At 47.2% G+C, this 19417-nt stretch overlaps 1 protein-coding gene across 15 annotated transcripts in view; it reads right to left on the bottom strand.

Annotated features, from left to right (window-relative positions):
• The window catches only part of MAP7D2 (MAP7 domain containing 2), a 492516-nt gene that overhangs the window by 98061 nt on the left and 375038 nt on the right, over positions 1–19417 (bottom strand). For 6 of the 15 annotated variants that reach the window (XM_069637080.1, XM_069637081.1, XM_069637083.1 and 3 more), the window contains 4 exons: positions 17839–17949; positions 14528–14653; positions 13383–13534; positions 4935–5062 (listed from right to left, as the gene is read on the bottom strand). In XM_069637080.1, coding sequence (XP_069493181.1) covers positions 4935–5062; positions 13383–13534; positions 14528–14653; positions 17839–17949 — 517 coding nt within the window. The remainder of the gene's footprint in view (positions 1–4934; positions 5063–13382; positions 13535–14527; positions 14654–17838; positions 17950–19417) is intronic. The other 9 variants (XM_069637085.1, XM_069637086.1, XM_069637094.1 and 6 more) reach the window with 3 other exon arrangements.

Raw genomic sequence — 19417 nt, 5'->3', positions numbered from 1 at the left:
GCCAACGACCTCTCGCACATTTCTCCTACCCAATAGCAACCCTCAAAATCATGGTCCGACCATGGAACTGCATCTAGTTCTACTTCCCTAAATATATGTACAACCGTCCCATCCACCAGAACGGAGTCTATGCGTGAGAAAGACTCTTGGGCAGCTGAATAGTAGGTAAAGAGTGGATTAGACCTATGAAGTGCTTCACACACATCATGAACACCCAAAGTGTGATTGAGCTCCCTAAACGTCCTTGACGCCCCTCTTCCGATCTTTAGAGAATTGGATTGGTCTAGAGCTTGATCGATCAATCTCTCTTGGGATCTATAACCATGTTACAATCTCCCCTAAAACAGATCCCTCCACAAACAACTAAAGTTTATGACATACCCCTTCTAAAAAGGTAGCTGTCCCTGACCGGGGCAGTAAACTGACCCCACCATAACTTTTTCACCATCAAACAAACCTTTTGAAAAAAAATGAGGTAGTGACCTTCACGGTGCCCAACCATTTTATCAACAATAAAGTTGCAGTACGCAGTGAGCAAAATAGAGACCCCTTTCTTCTTCAGAGCCCCAGAAGCAAAATAGGCCTTGCCCGCTTCACCGCCCTTCATGAAAATGCCCTTGCCTCTAAGCAAATGTGTCTCCTGCAAGCATAACACGTCCAACTTTAGTCTCCTAAATTCTCATTGAACCAAGGATCACCCATTCCCTTCCCTTCCCTTGGCACCTCCCTCGCCTCAGCACTTTGTACCATTGGACCAATAGGAGTTGCATTCTGTGAGAGCACACAATTAAATTTCTTTTTTTTTTAAAGAAATTTCAACACAGACTCTAAAATATAAAAGAACAGTGCCTAGGGGAAAAAAAAAACTACAATTCACAGATCCTGTTAACATCCAATTTATCATAGGCAGGGATGCATACACAAATATATATTTGCTTTAGTGTTTTTTGTGTATGTTCACCAAAATAAGGGTTCAGGGCTGTAACTCTCAGGTTGCATTATTTATTTTTCTACTCTTGTGTGTGTCAGGGACACCAGGCATCCCTGCCTATGATAAATTGGACATTAACAGGATCTGAATTGTAGTTTTTCCCCCCCTAGGTACTGTTTTTATATTTTAGAGTCTTTGTTGAAATTTCTTTTTTTTAAAAAAAAGTTAACTTAGGAATTTGAATGTCTTTAATCCTCTCAAGGCTGTAATTTTATTTCGTTGTAGGTTTGTTCGTGAAATGTGTTCAAAGCCAAATGTTGGCTATGGCACGATAAATAAAATTCTAAAAAGAATTGTAGAACTTCCACATGACTATGAACCCTGAGATGACCATTAACATTCTTTCCTGACAATTGCACATTTTAAGGCCTGAATACAATATCCTGGTACATCCCTGAATTAAAGTAGATCGCCTGTGTAATTTATCTTGTGCATAGAAAACAAACACCTGTAGTAATATTGCTTTGTAAATAAGTTGCAGGCCATCAGTAGGCAGTTACGTTTATTGGGGGAGTTTGCAGAAAATTCGGTATCCGGTAATATTATCCCCACCAAAAATATCGTTGTATATTTGGTCATCGGGAACAGCCATAGGCAATATTTTTAGAGGTGATAATGTTAGAGTTTTTTGGGAGCAGGGACGCAGGGGTGTTCCCTGCAGGTTCCATGCCTTAATATCACCGCAAAAATAGGGCATAAAAATTGTATTTAAAAAAAATTATCTGAATGTGCACAATGTTCTGCCAACAGAAACAAATTGTGAAACCAGCATTGACGAAGCCAACAATGAGCTTAACATGGACACTCCTCAGTGGCGTGCATACGAACCTAGGGCCGCTGTACCACTTTAGTGAGGAATTAGTCATTTGGTGACCACTTGCAGTGAAGGTCATTGAAACCCAACTATTGCTCTTATTCCCATCAGTGTCTCCATAACAGACAATAACTGGGACGAAAACAGGCGGTTCTTGCAGTCAAACTAATTCCTTAATGAGGTGGGGGGTCCCAGAAATCAAGAAATTAAAGTTAATATGTTAAACTTAATATGTTGAACAACATCAAGCGAGTTATGTGCAAAAAAAAAATATAGGCAAAATATAAATGAGTGTGTATGAGCAGAAGAAACGGAAGCAATTTTTAATCTATGCATACTAGACACCTCAACGTATTTCCCAAATGTTCCATTCAAGCAACAATTTAGATTGACAAGGCCGGCACACTCTTGATCGCTGTGAAGCGTAAACGAAGGCAGCAGTCGAGGGGACTTGGGGACTGCCATCGAGGATAATTTAGACTGGATATGAAGAACTACAATGCAGATATTGTTGAACAATCTCCTGCTTTTTTTTTTTTTAATAAACCATCCTTCTGAGGTTAAATGTTGCCTTGCTGCCACTTTACTGTGGTCATCATCTGTGTTGCCAATTAATATATATTGTCAGTTGCCCAAGGGAAAGCGAGTGTTGTGATGTCCCATGATTGATGAGGCGCAGTCCCTGTCCAGAATGCGGGAAAGGGATGGACCCAAACATTTGGAATGGTCTCATTTCTTCCAACCACAAAAACTGCAAGCACTCCATTCCAAACAGAACCACTGGGCGCTAGAACCGGCGATACGGCAGGAATACGAGCAAAATACATTTACAATGGAAGATGCTGCTTATTACAACAAAGATCAACACCTGAATAGCAATTGCATGCTCCCACCAAAAAAGACAGGAGAGAACTCTTCCAAGCAACTTCCAAGAACAGGTTAAAGGGAATACAAATGTTAGTACTCCAGATAAATGACTGATCTGCATAAATACAGATGGGATCATAAGAAGAATTTAAGAAGGCATGAGATGCACAATTGAAAAGACAGGAATTGGACACTGTATCTCCATCTTGGCGCAAGCTATGAAGTGAAAGGCAGAGCGTGTACCCCCAAGTCACAGGCTGCCCGCTCAGATCAAGAGACTTTTGCAATAGGGTATGAAATTCACGTGTTTCTGAAACAATCATGCAGCGAGTATCCTGCCAGCAATCACTGGCATACGCTAAATGGCCTCTATCAAAGGAGAGAAGGGGTGGCGCTACTTGCTGAAAACACGCAATCCCATAGCATCTGCGGGAACACCGGGTTCTGGAGGAAAACCTGGAAAAAGTCCTTCTGGAAATGTACTCCTTTGTACCAATGGTCAGGTATGATCTGCTCTACTGCACATTACAGGGAATGTTTGACACCTTTGTTTATTGCTCGGTGATCAGGATACCAGGTACCATTTAAGTTGGTGCATTTTACAAGCTACTTTTCTGAAGTAAATCGATTTTTCAGGGAGTAGTCTCGTTAATGAGTTGGGCATTTTCCACCAAATATAAATACAATTCGATTTTTAAAAACGGTATCTTTGCTGTAGCACTATTTGCACCCGGTATATAATAGAAATAAAGCTGCCTTCTATTATTACGCCCCACTCCTTAGATCAGATGGTATAACAGTACAGCTCTTCTTTGAGGGATGCACGCACTGCTGCCACCTCAACAGACATGCAAATGGCATCAAGGGGCAGGCACCTGCTTATCTGTTGGTACCCGGTTTTATTTTGTTGGGAGTATTTTCTTAACTGTAATGAATAAGACAGACATGTCTTATCCAGTGGCCCGGCCACTTGTCACATCCTGCATTAGTTTGCAAGGTACAGAGGTGCATGCCTTTCTTTGCGCACTCTTGATTAATTTCTGCAGTGTTCTAGATTAACTCATTTATATGGAAGTTCCGTTCTATAAAAATGTATGAAGTAACTATTTCCTAGGAATGTACATAGTTCTTCTACTTTACAACATTATTCTCAGGAGGATAGCTCAGGGGCAATGTGCTCGCCTTGGAAGCAAGGCAACATGGAACACCACAGGTTCGATACATGGGTCCGCGTTTAGAAACCTCTGCGTATTAAGCGTGTTATAAATAACCTATCGTATCATTCTTTTATTCAATTATTTTATTTCATGTACACTGTGGCACATGTTTCTTTTCCTGATGTGACTAACCGTCAGCAGGTCAGATAGCACAGTGAGTACAGCGCTCGCTTTGACATCCGTGCAGAGCCGGCCAACACAGGTTCGAATCCCGGCAGGGCCAAACTCAGCCTTTCATCCTTCTGAGGTGGATAAATGAGCACCACACACTGTGGGTAATAAGCAGCAGCGCTCCGATGCCCTAGGATCCCTAGCGCTATATAAATGCAAATCATCATCATCATCAATATATTTTGAAAGACAAAGCCACAGGCTATAAAAATTGTGGCAAACCTGCCTCATATTAAAATTTAACAAGGGTGGGTCCTGGGAGTCCCTCTGCCAGACAATAGTCCTGGTTACGACAGACTTACCCAGAGTCTTTAGCTCACTATCTTTCACAGAGAAGAAATATCCCAAAATCAGTCTTTGTCCTGCCCTGGGGCAGTCCAGCACCAAAATGCTAGGCAATTCTCCTCTGAACAAGAGTACCAACAGCAACCCGAGACACGTGTTTCGGTCTGGTTGGACCTCATCAGTAGGGTGGAGCTGTGCCTCTGTAAGAATAGTGAGCAAGGGGTCCACATCTGGATTCCACTAGTAACTTAGGGTGAGACCCAAAGTTACTTAAATATACAAATTAACAAGTGGGGTCTTGGGAATCCCTCTGGGGTTGCTGTTGGTACTCTTGCATCATATGGTCTCATCTAAATAGATTGATTAATCAATGCTTAACATTGCTTTACTGATAGCTTTTGGAAAAGTAAGTGTATGTTTGGTAACACCAAAAAAGCAAATTGGGAAAACACTGCAGATTGCCAGGAATGCCACTGTAACATGCTCTACAATTCGATTTTAAATTAAATTGATTTGCGTGTGGGGGGTAGGGGTTGTGGCTTCCTTGCACAGGACATCACATCTTCATGCTAGAGAGAAAGGTACATACTTGGATGTGGCTGGGGAAGAAGGCCGCTTGGATATGCCAGAAGTTGACTCAGACTTGCGTATGGACGAGCTCACGGCACACGCTGCAACTGGCGTGGTGGGTCGCTTCTCCCTCTTCACCTTTTCCGTCTAATAGAGGAACAGAACACATTGCAGGCTTTACACAATTCAGTTGCATAGTTTTTCTTTTCATCTTTTGTAGGCCCTCAAATATCTACTGCTCCCAGGCTTTCCTAAATGGAAACCCAAAACGACAGACAATTTACCAGGGTGGATTGCCTATGCAACAAACTATGGTCTGGAAAGCAACTTTAGACGGAGCAGTTTTTTAAACAGGGAACTGTTTCAACAAGCAAATACTCCACCCCACTCCACTGGTCCATCTGACTTTGTAGGCAAAGTACCCACCTTATTTCTAGTGCGACTTCTTCTCCTTCTGTTTTGACCTTGGCTGGCATGCCTTTTTGGCTTGCCAGCAATAAAATCACTTAAGGCATCTACTCTAGATGTCTCTTCTAAGAAGGGGGAAAAGCAGACCCTGTGCCTCCCCATTACAAACTGGAAAGTTAATTTAGTGAACCCAAGTCACAACTGCCAGCATGACCACTGCATTTCAGTTGGGATCATAAGTATGGTGGAAGGCGCTATAACAAATCAACACATTTTCATGTGTATTTCATCCAGCTTATAATGCATCTTCACATTATTAGACCTAAACCCAGTTGCAAAGGTCTATGCACTGCTCGGGCAATTACAAATGCTGTGAATGCTGTGCTCAAGAAAAATGGATGCTGTGGGTTTCATGTATATAGGAAAATGGTGGCAGCGCATTGTTTGCTTGCATGGGCGAGGGCTCCAGTTACTTTTTGGGAGAGAAAAGCGCAGAAGCGATTTTTTTTTGTTACTAAAACGGGTCAGTGGCTTTCCACTTTCTTCTAGAGATGGGGCGATGACGGGATAAGACCCCATTTCATGGCGTTACTTTTAGCCTTCACAAGTACACAGCATTGGCTGGCACATGCGTTGGCTTTTGGTTGACCTGTGGATGTTTCGGTGGTGCAGCAAAGTTTATTATGTACTAGTTTTGAAGTCCAGCACCCTTTTCTGGAAGAAGTGGGTACATGGGTGTGGTATGGCGCTCACTGGGAGAGTTGGACGCACTGGTTACACCTGCAAATTTACAGTTTAAGTCTGGGACACGTTTTCTAGCATGTACGGAACAAGTTACTTCCCTGTAACTGTTCTCCAGCATGGGTCTGGCATGGATTCACATGCTCATTCCCCGTTGTAAGGCTGGGAATCCTCGGTAAAGAAAAAAAAAATCAGTATCAGTTTCGTTTCTGATCTGTCTTTCTTAGTAGTAACCAATCACTGGACTCTGGGTCATACTGCCCCCAGCCAATGACTGCCCTCTCCCTAATCCCCGCCCCTGGCAGCCATTCTCAGATTTGGTAGCATGTAAAGTGGCAGTATGACCAAGTGAAGAGCTGCAGAGGGGTAGGAGGGAGGGTTCGTATGTGAATCCATGCCAGACCCATGCTGGAGAACAGTTACAGGTAAGTTACTTGTTCCTTCTCCAGCATGGGGTCTGGCATGGATTCACATGCTCATGAATATAAGAATACATAGCAGTACACACATGCACAACCACGGGAGGTGGCAAGGCTCAACATTAAGCATTACATAGAACTCAACATTATGCATCTCTTACCTCCTCACCAGGCTCACCTTAAGCGAACAGGTTGCGCAGCACTGCCTGGCCGACTCTGGACTCCTCCCTGGAATCCCGGTCGACCCAATAGAATCTCGTCAAGGTGTGAGTCGACCTCCACGTAGCAGCCCTGCAGATGTCCAGCAGGGGCACACCAGACAAGAACGCCGTGGTGGCAGCGATCGCTCTGGTTGAATGGGCTCTCGGACGGCCGGGCAACGGTCGGTTTGCAAACCGATGATAGTGCATGATGCAGCCGGAGAGCCATCTGGAAATGGAAGCCTTTGAGAGAGCCTTCCCTTGGTTCGCAGGTCCAAAGTTCACAAACAGCTGTGATGTCTTCCGAAAACTCTTTGTTCGGTCAACGTAGAACTTCAGCGCTCTAGCTACATCCAGCGAGTGCAAAGTCCTCTCGGCCGGCGATGAAGGCGACGGGAAAAAGACTGGTAACACCAAGGGCTCGTTGAGATGGAAGTCCGACGGCACCTTGGGCATGAAGGAGGGGTGCGTCCTCCGCACCACCCTAGTCTCGTGGAAAGTCAAGTATGGAGGCTTGCAGGAAAGGGCCTGAATCTCTCCCACACGTCGTGCAGAGGTGATGGCCACAAGGAACGCTGTCTTCCATGAGAGGAACTTCAACAGAGCCGAATGCAAAGGCTCGAATGGCGGCCCCATGAGCCTGGTCAGCACCACGTTGAGCTCCCCCGCCGGAGCTGGAGCATTCACCGGCGGGAACGATCCGAACAGTCCTTTCATAAACTCCTTAACCAGGCAATGAGACCACAGGGACGACCGTCCTACAGTTCTGGTGTATCGGGAAATCACTGCCAGATTTATCTTGATGGAAGCGTGAGCTAGTCCAGCTTTGGCCAGAGACAGCAAGTACGGTACCACTTGAGGGGCTGTAATCCGTAGAGTGTTAATCTTCTGTGCATGGCACCACACAGAGAACCTTTTCCACTTGTGTCCATAGCACGAGAGTTGAGGACGCCCTTGCCTTTGCAAGAACCTCTCTGCAGTCAGCCGGGATATCGTACCCTCCAAACTCTAGTGCTGCAGGAGCCAGGCCTGCAGGTTCAGCGACTCCGGGTCGTGATGAAGAATGGCGCCTCTTTCTCTGGAGAAAAGATCTGTGTCCATCGACAGTTTGCCTGGCAGGTACGCCGACAAGTCCAGAAGGTCCGGGAACCATATCTGTCTCGGCCACCTCGGTGCGACGAGGATCATCCTGCAACGGGACCTCTTGAGTTGATTGATGAGCCTGAGCAGCAACTGCGAGAACGCATACAGGAACAGGTCGTCCCAGGGGAACGAGAAAGCATCGCCCATGCTCCTCGGCTGGGGGAACCTGCTGGTGAACCTCTGGCACTTGGAGTTAGTCGCCGTCACGAACAGGTCAATTTGGGGTTTGCCCCATCGCCGGAAGAGATTATCCACTTGATCCTGGCGTAGTTCCCATTCGTGGCACGAACGCAGCTCCCTACTGAGTGAGTCGGCGATGGTGTTTATCCCTGCTAGATGAAAAGGCACCAGAAACATCCCCTGGGCAACGGCCCAGTGCCACAGATCCTGGGCTTCCTTGGACAGGGCTGGGGATCTGGTTCCTCCCTGCTTCCGGATGTAGAACATCGTGGTGGTGTTGTCGGTGAAGATCCCCACCACCTTGCCCTTGAGGGACGGGAGGAATGACTTGAGGGCCCAGAACACTGCTCGGAGCTCCAGTATGTTGATGTGGAGCGGCCTCTCCTCCAGGAGCCACAGGCCTCTCGCGTGAAGATCTCTGGTGTGCGCTCCCCACCCCTCCAAGGAGGCATCCGTCATCACAGTCACATGGTATGCTGGAGTCTGAAAGCTTGTGCCCGTGGCGAGATGCGCGCGGGTACCCCACCATCGAATTGCATGACGGAATGCTTAGTTGAGCGAGATCTTGTCCTCGAAGCTGTCTGTCGCTTGCGTCCAACGGGCATCGAGGAACTCCTGCAGAGGACGCATCCGAAGCCTGCACAGGCGCACCAGATAGATGCAAGAGGACATCATCCGGAGAAGGGACTTGATGGACTTCACTCTGGCCTCGTCCGTGGCCAGCAGATGCTGTACCTTGCCCAGGATGGCCTGCGTTCTCCAACTGTGCTACTGAATCAAGCTTGGCTCCCAGAAACAGCGCGACCTGCGACGGAACCAGGTGGGATTTGGGGAAGTTGATGGAGAATCCCAGGTCCGTGAGCAGCCGGATGGTCTTTGCTGTGTGTTCTACGGCGAGTTCCCTTGTCCCTGCTCGAATGAGCCAGTCGTCCAGGTAGGGGTAGACGTGGATCTCCTGCAGGCGCAGCCACTCCGCCACTGGTGCTAGGCACTTGGTGAACACCCTGGCACTGACTTCAATCTGAATGGGAGGGCCTTGAACTGGTGGTGCCGCCCTTGGACTACGAACCTGAGAAACTTTCGGTGTCCTTTTAGGATGGGGATGTGAAAGTACGCATCCTCCAAATCCAACAACGATAGGAAGTCGCCTTCCTCCAGCTGGCCCAGCACGTGCTGGAGGGTGACCATCCAGAACTTTTGTGCCTTGATGTATTTGTTTAGCCGACGCGAGTCCAGGATCGGACGCCAACCTCCTGTCTTCTTTCCGACGAGGAAGTATCTCGAGTATACTCCGGAGCCTCTTTGGGACGAGCTCGATGGCTCCTTTCTTGAGCATCGCCCTTACCTCTAACAGTAGTTGAGGGACGTGGTTTTCCTTCCTAGCCACGGGAGGAATTCGGGGGCACTTCTTTAGAAATTCCAGAGTGTGCCCGTGGGCCAGGGCATCCAGCACCCAACGGTCGGTGGAGATGGACTTCCACCCGCTGACTGTCAGCCGGTCTCCCACCGGGGTGCTTCGGTGGGGATCCGACGCGACGGCCGGTTCAGTCTTGCTTGGAAGCAACCTTGCCTCCCTGGTGACAACGGCGAGATCCACCGGACTAGCCTCGTCCCCTGTAGGCTTCTTGCGACGAGGAGCGGGCTGCCTGATGGTAGGTCGAGGAGCTGCCGCCGAATCCTTTGGAGGCACCTTGCTTGCCTCTGGAGTTCCGAAAGGGCGGCCGCCATTGCTGCAGAACTCCCAAGGCCTGAGCCGTCTCCGTGTCGGTCTTGATGGCCTGCAGCGTCTCATCCACAGTCTTTCCAAACAGATTGTTCCCGTCGAAAGGCATGTCCAAAACCTTGGCTTGCACGTCCTGGTGGAAATCCGTTGCCTTGAGCCACCCCCGCCATCTAAGGCAAACGCTGTGGCCCAACTGGCGGAAACCGGTGTCAGCAATGTCTGTGGCCACAGTTATGGCGTGGTCCGACGCCACCTCACCCTCCTGTGGGATCGCCAGGGCCTCTGCCCTCTTGTCGCCCGGGAGGAAGTCCAATAGGGGGGTGATCTTGTACCACAATTCCCTGTCGTAGAGGGCCACAATCGCTAGGGTGCTGGCCGCCTTAATCGTTGCCGCCGCCGACGAGATGACTCGTCGTCCCACGGCGTCCAGCTTCTTTCCCTTGCCGTCCGGTGGGGAAGTTGAAGCCGATGCGCGCCCCCCCCGCTTTCTTCTTGGCCCCCGCTGAGACGACCGAACCCGGGGTCGGCTGCGCCCTAAGGCACAACGGGGCGGCACCGGGGACCCGGTACTTCTTCTCATACCGGTCCGTCTTGGCAGGTGTCGTGGACGGGTTCTTGAGGAGGGCAAGTCCCTCATCCCAGATGTCATCCAGCAACGGCACCGCGAGGACCGTCTTCCTTTTGGCCTTGCACCATTGGTAGAGGAAGCCTTCCTTCTCCTCAGGGCAGAGTTGAAAAAGCTTGGATGCCCTGGCAATCATGGCGTGGAAGGAGCCGATCTCGTCGGGTGGGGACGCCCAAGGAATCGGAGACGGGAGGCCTGTCACGTCGTCACCGCCGTCGTCATCCATCCCTGTTCCCGTGTCGTCCCTCGGGATCGGGGAAGGCGACAAAGGCTGAGAAGGCTGTGTAGGCTGAAGGGGTACTGGATGAGTTCTCCTCCTCTTGTTCGGAGGGCTTCCCGACGGACCTGGTACAGATGGGTCGTCTGTCGGGGGTAGGGGCAGTCTCGTCCTCATCTCCCTGCATAAGGTCCGGATTGCCGTAAAAATGGCCGCCGAGTTGTCCTGAGGCTCGGTTTGCGATGGGTGTGCTGGGAGCAACGGTTGTTCCTCCACGGGAACCTCGTAGTCGTTGCCACCCTCGCTCTCGTCGTCCCCCTCCTCAGGATTCCTCCTGTGGGGCTGGGCCCCTTCCAAATTCTCGGCCAGTTCCTCCTCGGAGGTTGAGTCCATGTCCGTAATGGTATCTGGCCCCCCACCCCCTCTTTTCCCACCGGGGTCTTCACGGGGGTCTTCGATGGGCTTAAAAGAGGATTCTCTCCGCGGAGGCAGGGAAACTCTAGGCCCCGAGGTAGCTTCACTGGGATAGCCTCCACTGGCTTCACCAGGGCCGCAGCGACTCCCTTGAGAGAGGCCTTAGCCGGGTGGATCAAGGCCTTCACCGCCTTGGGCGCGCTCGAGTCCTTCACCTTAGGGGGAGGGTCACCGCCTCGCTCCCCCTCGGCTGGTTCCTCCGAGATCGACCGGGGCTTAGTCGGGTTCTCGGATTTTCTCTTCCCCGAGCCAGAGCGTTGGTTCGGGGTTGATGGCGTCAGTGAAGGTGCGCCCTGCCTGGCAGCCGAGGAGCCCGACCGTTCGGCGCTCCCGGTGCCCGCGGACTCGCAGTGCTTTGCCTTCTTTGTCACAGGACTTAGAAGACCGCTCTGACGACTTCTTCTCACCTGCTGGGCTCTTGCCTTCCAGCCAGTTGGAGAGACGGGTCCGGCGATTCCTCATCGTCCGATCCGACATGTTAAAGCAAAACGCACAGTCCTTCTCCACGTGCGTTTTCTCCTTGTGGAGGTAGTAAAGGCATTTCGAATGCTCGTCCTCGAACACATTTTGTAGGTTGCATCCAGGGCACATCCTGAACAGTTTGCCGGGAGTCGAGCTTCCCTTCTCCGGGGCCATGTTCTTCTCGTCCACGATGTAGGTCTCAGAAACTTCTGGAATCCTCCAAGAAGCGCAACTCGATGAAAACCTCACCCTTGAGGGGCGTAGATAAATCCGAAACGAGTCCCAGTTGATTGGAAGTAGAAACGGTGGAGCTTGAGGCTCGATTAAACCGAAAATGAGAAATCTTTGAAAAAGCTCAAAAACGCAGTAAAAGCCCGAGAGCTATAGCACGAGGACTCCCAACACTTGAGCGTGCGGTAAAAATCTGAGGATGGCTGCCAGGGGCGGGGCTTAGGGAGAGGGCAGTCATTGGCTGGGGGCAATATGACCCAGAGACCAGTGATTGGTTACTACTAAGAAAGACAGATCAGAAACGAAACGGATACCGATTTTTTCTTTACCGAGGATTTCCAGCCTGACGACGGGGAATGAGCATGTGAATCCATGCCAGACCCCATGCTGGAGAAGGACTGATTTACACACGGTTTGCTCATGCCACCATTTGTTTGTAATTTGATTTGTGCTTGCTTACGATGGGCCTTATTTTGTTTTCGCGGCACAACGTATGCGTTGCAGTCTTGGGCTTTGCAATCCTGGCCACTGACTCCACCAGTTGCATTTGTGCCTGCATAGTAGACTATTATGTTGCTCACGTGAAACAGGCGATACCAGTTTTTAAAGCAAAGTTATTTAAGTCTTGGATTGTGCATTCTATATGTTATGTAACGTGTACAGGCATGTGTGCATGCGTTTCAAATGAGTGCTCATGTGTGAACCTGTGCCAATTTGTGCATGTTGAATGAATGTGTGCTTGTGTTAGGGAGTGTGCGAGTTAGCGAAAGTGTAGTCAACAATGTGTGGATGCAGCTGTGATTTTTGTGTGCTCGCAAGGGGGTTGCATACATGTGTTTGTCTGGGAAAGATGAGGGCAGCACCGATAAAGCGATAAAGGGCCCGATTCATGGAACGTTTTCCCATGGGATTGTGCCATTATAAAACACTTACATGAATCAGGCCCATAGTGACTGGTTTTTAGTAGTGCTGCTGGTATATGTTGTGGGTGCAACATTAGGGTAAATTTACTGTAGGAATGGGGCACATTGTGGGTGCAGCCTGTATGAAAGGCATGCCAAGTCCCCCAGAACCCCCCCCACGCCACCCTAGTCTCCTTGCGTCCATATATTCACCCATGACTGACCAGCCCGAGGTTGGTCCAGACAACTCCATCAGCTGGCTTGGCACCGCCAGATTTTCCTTACTATTACAGGGTAGACACTTCATAAGAACCATCCGGGGAAATCCAGAATACTTCAAGGGTCACTAGAGTACATCTTGAATACATCACACCTGTGCACCAGCTAGATGGTTCCTTTCAGCAATATACACTGGACCACGTGTTGAATGATGCTCAGGCATCCCAAGCAGGGTTGAATTGCCTTTTCTTATTGGCGATACACCTGATCCACCTACATGACCAATCACGCAATCATAATTCCACAATCCTAGCCCCTCCCCTCTTTGCACCACATTTCCATCGTCTCTGGGCATCTTGCGGTCAGTGTGGATGTTTTTCCTCGTTCCATATTCATACAACCACCTTTTTCCACAGACCATGATCTGGTTCACCCCTGGGGCGTGCACAACCCGCCACTTCCGATGGAGACAGGCACAGTAACATACCTTGCAATTTGCAATTTTCAATGAGCGACGGCGTACCTGCACAGGTTCCGGCGACGTGGCTCCTTTACTGCTGTCAGAAGGTCCATAGGCAGGGGCGGACTTCTTCCTCTCGATAGTTCTTGTAGGAGAAGGCTTGTAAGGAGACTTTAGGGGACTAGCTGGTGCTACACGAGGACAGATATTTGAAACTAAAAGGTTATAGCATAGCATAAAGAGTAGCAAAGGAAGCAAAGAATGAGGTTTTGGGGGAGAAAAAGAAAATGGCATACTTGCATTAGAAAAAAAGAATTGACAACAATTTAGACGAACATATAAAAAGCCGGGCTAAGTGACCGCTCTGTTGGAGTGGTTTGCAACAGATCATCACTATAGGTAATCCGATTACAGGTGTGTGCTGAAAAGGAACTCTGCGGCACTAAGGAAAAAAAAAAATAAAGCTCGGCCAAAGTAGATCCTCTCCCCCCACCTCTCAATTTATGTGGGAAAAAGCAGGGCTTTGAGAAAAGAGAACATTTAAAATTCTCCCCCAAAAAATTGGCAGGTCTGTAGCAGCTTAAGAAGCGCATCACTGAGAAGTTAAGTGTACGTTGTCTTCACAGCGATGCAAAAATGGCAGAATCCAATTAGTAATTTATAGCCACAATTTTAAAAAAACTCTAGAGGCACAAGCTGAGTGCTACCCTTAATGAGTGAAGCAAAGTTCCCAAGGAACCGCACTGCAAGAAAACCACTAAGAGTGAAGAGTGATCCTCAGTCACAACGGCAGCTTCATGCATGGTTTCTGTGTGGACCGCCATTGTGCGGCTACACTGCTTGTATTAAGATCAGGTGCGTTTCATTTTAAAATTTAAAATTTTATTTTACGTGGCTGTTCCTCACCCCAGGGGGCAGATGGGTGCCAGTGGAACAGTCGGTACTACACAAAAAAAAAGAATCCATCTGATCTAGGGAACATGCTCAAATGGGACATGACACAAATGTCTTATTTGCACCTTAAAAATAACATCCATGGATAATCCATCTACTGGAAACAGTAGACATGTGTTTTAACACAAACAGCCAACTATTGCCCTACGCATGAGTGGATTCAAAAATCAGCATTAGATACACTGCGATTGCTTCATCCTCCTTTCATAGCCCCTCCCCCCCATCCCTGCGGTTAGTTCTCCCGGTTGTGTTACCTGAGTGATAATGGCACTGCTCAGTAAGCACGGCTGTGCTTCTGCTCCGGGCTAAAGAAGCGTGCGTAGGAGTCAACAGTCGAGAAACAATACAGTTTTCCATTGGACTAAGGTGCATGCGGTGAGCTAAAGAATGGGAAGCAAATTAAATTAAAAGACAAATGCAAAATTAAAGATAAATCGCAAAACAAAAACGAGAAAACTAAACAAAAAGCAATGGAAATGTAAAAAAGGAAATGTTGAACTGGATGACGAGGTTAGCAATGTTAAGGCTAAATTGAGGCTACACTGATTAATCTGACTGCACTGCGAAATAACCAGAAGAAAAGTAGAAATTAGGTTTTGTGCAGACCCACACACATCCTTGAATTGGTTACTAGGAGCCCCACCCACAATCAAGAACAAAGAATTTGGACTACCACAAGATTTCTTTTCCTCGTCCCCGAACTGGTTAATTACCTGCACAGGTTATGCAGAGCTATTTGAAATAAATCAAATGATACATCCACATCACAAATCAAGCTGGAGATACCCGTTTTTTTAAATATTTTTTTAATAGGTTTCCCTTTAAAAAAACAGGTGTCCTTTCTGCACAGCAGAAGCCTATAGTCAAGATTTTTTAGGTAACACTACGACCCCTTTTTGCATGCAAGATCGCCGCCTGCATTTGCCCCACTGCGTGTACTTTATTTCTTTGCAAAAGAGTGGAAGAGAAATCAGCACACTTGCATGCAGTGTACAAGAGCATCGCTGAACACTGGGTACAACTAAACAATCCCTGCCTTCAAACGAATCAAGGCCATACTATGGTTACGCGTGTGCCAGTTTGACGAATGACACTTCCAATACTTTTGCAGCAAGTTCACAGTATGCAAACCTTTGAGCCCAAATCTGCCCTGAAACCACTCGTCAACCATGACAATTTCATAGACTGCACCACCATTTGGATTTTAGCGGGCAAAACATTTAATAGTCGACAAATTCACCTGCATAATGACCAGTACCAAAAGTCTTCTGGCAAATTACATTTCAGCTACTACTAACTACCTTAAACTGGATGGACTCACATTGTGCTCTTTTGAGGTGGTAACATGTGACTGGGCTGGTAACAGGACAGATTATACTAAGTTCATTAATGTCGCCACGGTTGCAAGAACGAGTGACTAGTGGGCATGAGTTCATTTTGAGCATGCAAACTAAGAAGGAGAGTCTCAGCCAAGTCTTTTAATTTGGTTTGAGAACCCCAGCATATACAATTGGCGCTGTTTTTGGACGAGCCCGACCCCTGCCTTTGATCTTATTCTGTGATGCACTATGGGCCAGGGTGATCAAAGCAATATGGAATCTGCCCTAGATCCATTTTATGGCGCAGCCTTAAGAACTTCACGTGACAAACATTGCCTGGATTAAGAGAGACTGTTAACATTAAACATGGGCAAGTTGCGACGATTCACCGGCTCAAGCGTTTGAAACAGTTCAGAAGCTTTAAAACAGTTCAGATGCTTCAACCATTGCTGGAGTTGCTCTCAAAGATCCCACTCTAGGGTGCTTGATGCAGCTCAAAGACATTGGGCTTCCTCATAGATTTTCCGTGTGGTTCACTTCAGGTACACAGGATTGCACTGTACTTTTGCATTGTTCAAAACATTGTATCTGAAAGAGGGGGTTGTTGGGGGCAACAGGAAGTGCCTGAAATAAGCATGCTCCACATTTGAAGGCATGTACAACATTCTTGAATAAGTGACAGCAACATAAACCACATTAACTAAAATATCCGACCAGCCAAGCCCACACCAAATATGTCCGATTTGAAGCAGATTTGTATAACTATATAGTGGATTATTATTCTACCCAAATAGAGGCAACATTGATTAGGATTCGAGACAATTTTTAAGTTGCACATGTGAAGAAGCCACACAGCTTCAATGTGACTCGAATTCATAGTGTGGTGAAATAACTTAATGACTGGTTGTAATTAACTAGGAATCAATTTCTCATTCTTGTCTATAATGCTCAAAGCTCTTCAAATCTGAAGTAGGTGACAACTTCACTTTAGTGAAAGCTCCCTCATCCACTCACGCTGCAACAGAAGAACACGTGCTCCTCACCAATCTGTGACCCAATTCGACCAGATAACTACACGTCTTATTAACCAAGTCTGTGCTCGCTTGCCTTTACACGCAATGCTGCCCTTTAATAAATGGACCAAGAGCCAGAATTGCAGCCCAGCTACTGCAAGCCGCATCAAATCTCCATTGGCATCGCAGCTACACAAGTAAGCCATGTATCCTACAAGCATTTATTTGTCCCGATATGCCTATTTAAAAATGCATATATTCCCTGAGGGTGCACACCATCTACTAATGTTACACACACCCCCTGCAGACAAAGCAATCCATTATCTTGGCCTGGCTCATCCCTTTGATTGCGTACATGGGATATGGCCTCACGAAGAGAGCCATTTATGACATCTACTAATAAACAATGCAGAGATCAATCCGTTAGATGCTTATAATTTAATTATTTATTTCCTCACATGACATTTGCTTTTACTCTGCTCTCCAAGGGACGCCGAGGTCACAAAGCTCAATTAATCCTCTGAGGGCATAATTCCATTTTCTCTTTCTATATCCAGTTTAACGTTTGGAGCCATCAGTTTCCATGGATCACAACGCAGTAATTCTTTCCTTTGCATGTAAATCCACGGGAAGAGCCTACACCTCAAGGCTTTCTTTTGGACATTGAGCAAGTAACTCTGTACACCACAGAGTGCGGAACGCTTTTGCAGTACCGACCAATAAAATGTATGCATTTGAAGCCCACTTTATTCAAGAAACATATTGGAGTGAAATTCTTGTAAAGAGGCTTCAACTTCAATACGGTTTGCATTGGTTCCCTTCCTAGGTTTCCTTCCCTTAAAGAAAAGGCACGATACCCAAAAACTGTTTAATTAATGCACTATTATTTGCTACCCTGGGTGCTGGTAGAGATTCCGGTCTCTTGTTCTATGGTCAGATCATAATCTCAGATTGCATGGTCAGACTTTCAGAATGGCAGCATCAAACATTTCCTTTCACACAAAGCCATCCATTTCTGGGGATAATCTCTGCCACAAGCTTCGACAACCCCTTTCCCCTCCCACTCCATAAAGAGATAAATAATACTTTAAGTAGAAAACAAAAGCAGTTAAAAAATAGTTTACAAAAAGAAAGAAAAAAAGACCACAAGTCACAGATGGACACAGATGTATTTTGAGTAACCCTGCAAGAAAAGGTGGTTAGGTGCGGAGCAGCCATTTTGTTTACACTTGCCTCTGTCAGGGGAATGCATTATGGCCGCAGTGGAGTAGGAGAGCCGCTTACTGATTGGAGATTCCATTGGCTTTGGCAGATTCATTGTAGAAGCGGAAAGTTTGTCGCACGCTGCAGAGAGACGCATTGAAGATATTTATATTCAGACTACAGCGTCCCAACGCCCCTACCACCCCCCCCCCCCCTGCTTGCTCCTCCACCTCTCTCCCAGCCCCAAAGAAATAGAAAAAATAAAATCTTTGTTTGGCTCCATGGAGCATTTCTACAGAAAGAGGGACTGGGGGCGAGGACTAAAACAGCAAGCACATCATACATAATCCAATATTGGCAATATGTCAGCCTAGCTTCACAGCAAATCCACCTTTCCTTCAGCCCCTGTGAGAGACAAATAGTCTTTCAGCTTGAAATCCCTACATCTGCAAATCCTGAGAAAGGCTCCTGTGCATTTTAAAGGGGATATCGAATACCCAGTTATATTTCATCTACTATTGGTTGATCTCTGACAAAAGAAACACCTTAACATAGAAAGCCACGACTAAAGTGCGAAAAGCAGACCTCCTCAAACCTTCAATGTGGGAGAGTCAAATCACATAAAGAACGTGAAAATGAGCCTGGTGCAAGAAGCGGGGGCAGTCTCTACAGCGTCTTAACAAAATGACAAACATTGCAACCAGGGGTGTTGCTAGGTCTGGGAAAGATCCGGGGCTACGCTAATGTCGGGACTGTCGGGACACAGGGCTAGCTAGCCCTGTGGTTGTAGCCCCTGAGCTTCAATCCGGGGCTACACCCAAAAGACCCTGGGCTATAGCCCCCCTCAACTCCCTCCCCTAGCAACGCCTCTGGTTGCAACATTTCAAAGCTGCTGTGTAATGTAGAGGAGTCCTCTAAAATGAATATGTATAAGCTTATAGTCTATTCTCTCTACACACCTTGGGGCAAATAAATGGGGCACCCATTTACCATTTAAAGTATTGCACCCCATCATATGTTTTTGAATGGTGAACAAAAAACTTAAAATGAGAATGTATGCACTGTTAATGCTCATTAAACAGAATAAATGTTTTATAGATATTTATTTTGGATGCGCTTATTAGTACTGTGCATTTTAACATGCTACGAATTTATAGACATCGAGTTCCTTTGTAAGAATGTGCAATGAAGCGAGCATATTTATTGTATTATGAACAGGTTGCTGGTTTAATTGCTCTGATATTTTCATTGTGTGTCATGGTAAAGCTTTATGAAAGAAAAGACAACATAGGTGAACAGATTTCTCATTACAATGTGTAGAAGGACATTTGTTAGAAAATTGAAAAGGAGTGTGGGAGCCCCTCTACTGAGAAGGAACATTGGTCAAATACCCTGTTCAATGGAATTTCTTCCACTTAGGAGAGCCTATAACCACGATTGAATGCGCTGCACCCTTCACAGAGGCGAAATGTGCATATCAGTATTTGCTGCAACCACAAGGGCAGTCCAACACCGACACACTCGCCAAATCTCTGAACAAGAGTACAATCAGCAACCCCACATTGAAAAGGAGTGCATTGAACTACAATGTGGCTGTAGACCCTCCTGA

Source organism: Ambystoma mexicanum, chromosome 7p (assembly GCF_040938575.1).
Source record: "Ambystoma mexicanum isolate Mex_15411 chromosome 7p, UKY_AmexF1_1, whole genome shotgun sequence".
NCBI classification, from domain to species: domain Eukaryota; kingdom Metazoa; phylum Chordata; class Amphibia; order Caudata; family Ambystomatidae; genus Ambystoma; species Ambystoma mexicanum.
The sequence above is the reverse complement of the archived record's forward strand: the minus strand, read 5'-3'. Positions and strand labels throughout refer to the sequence as shown.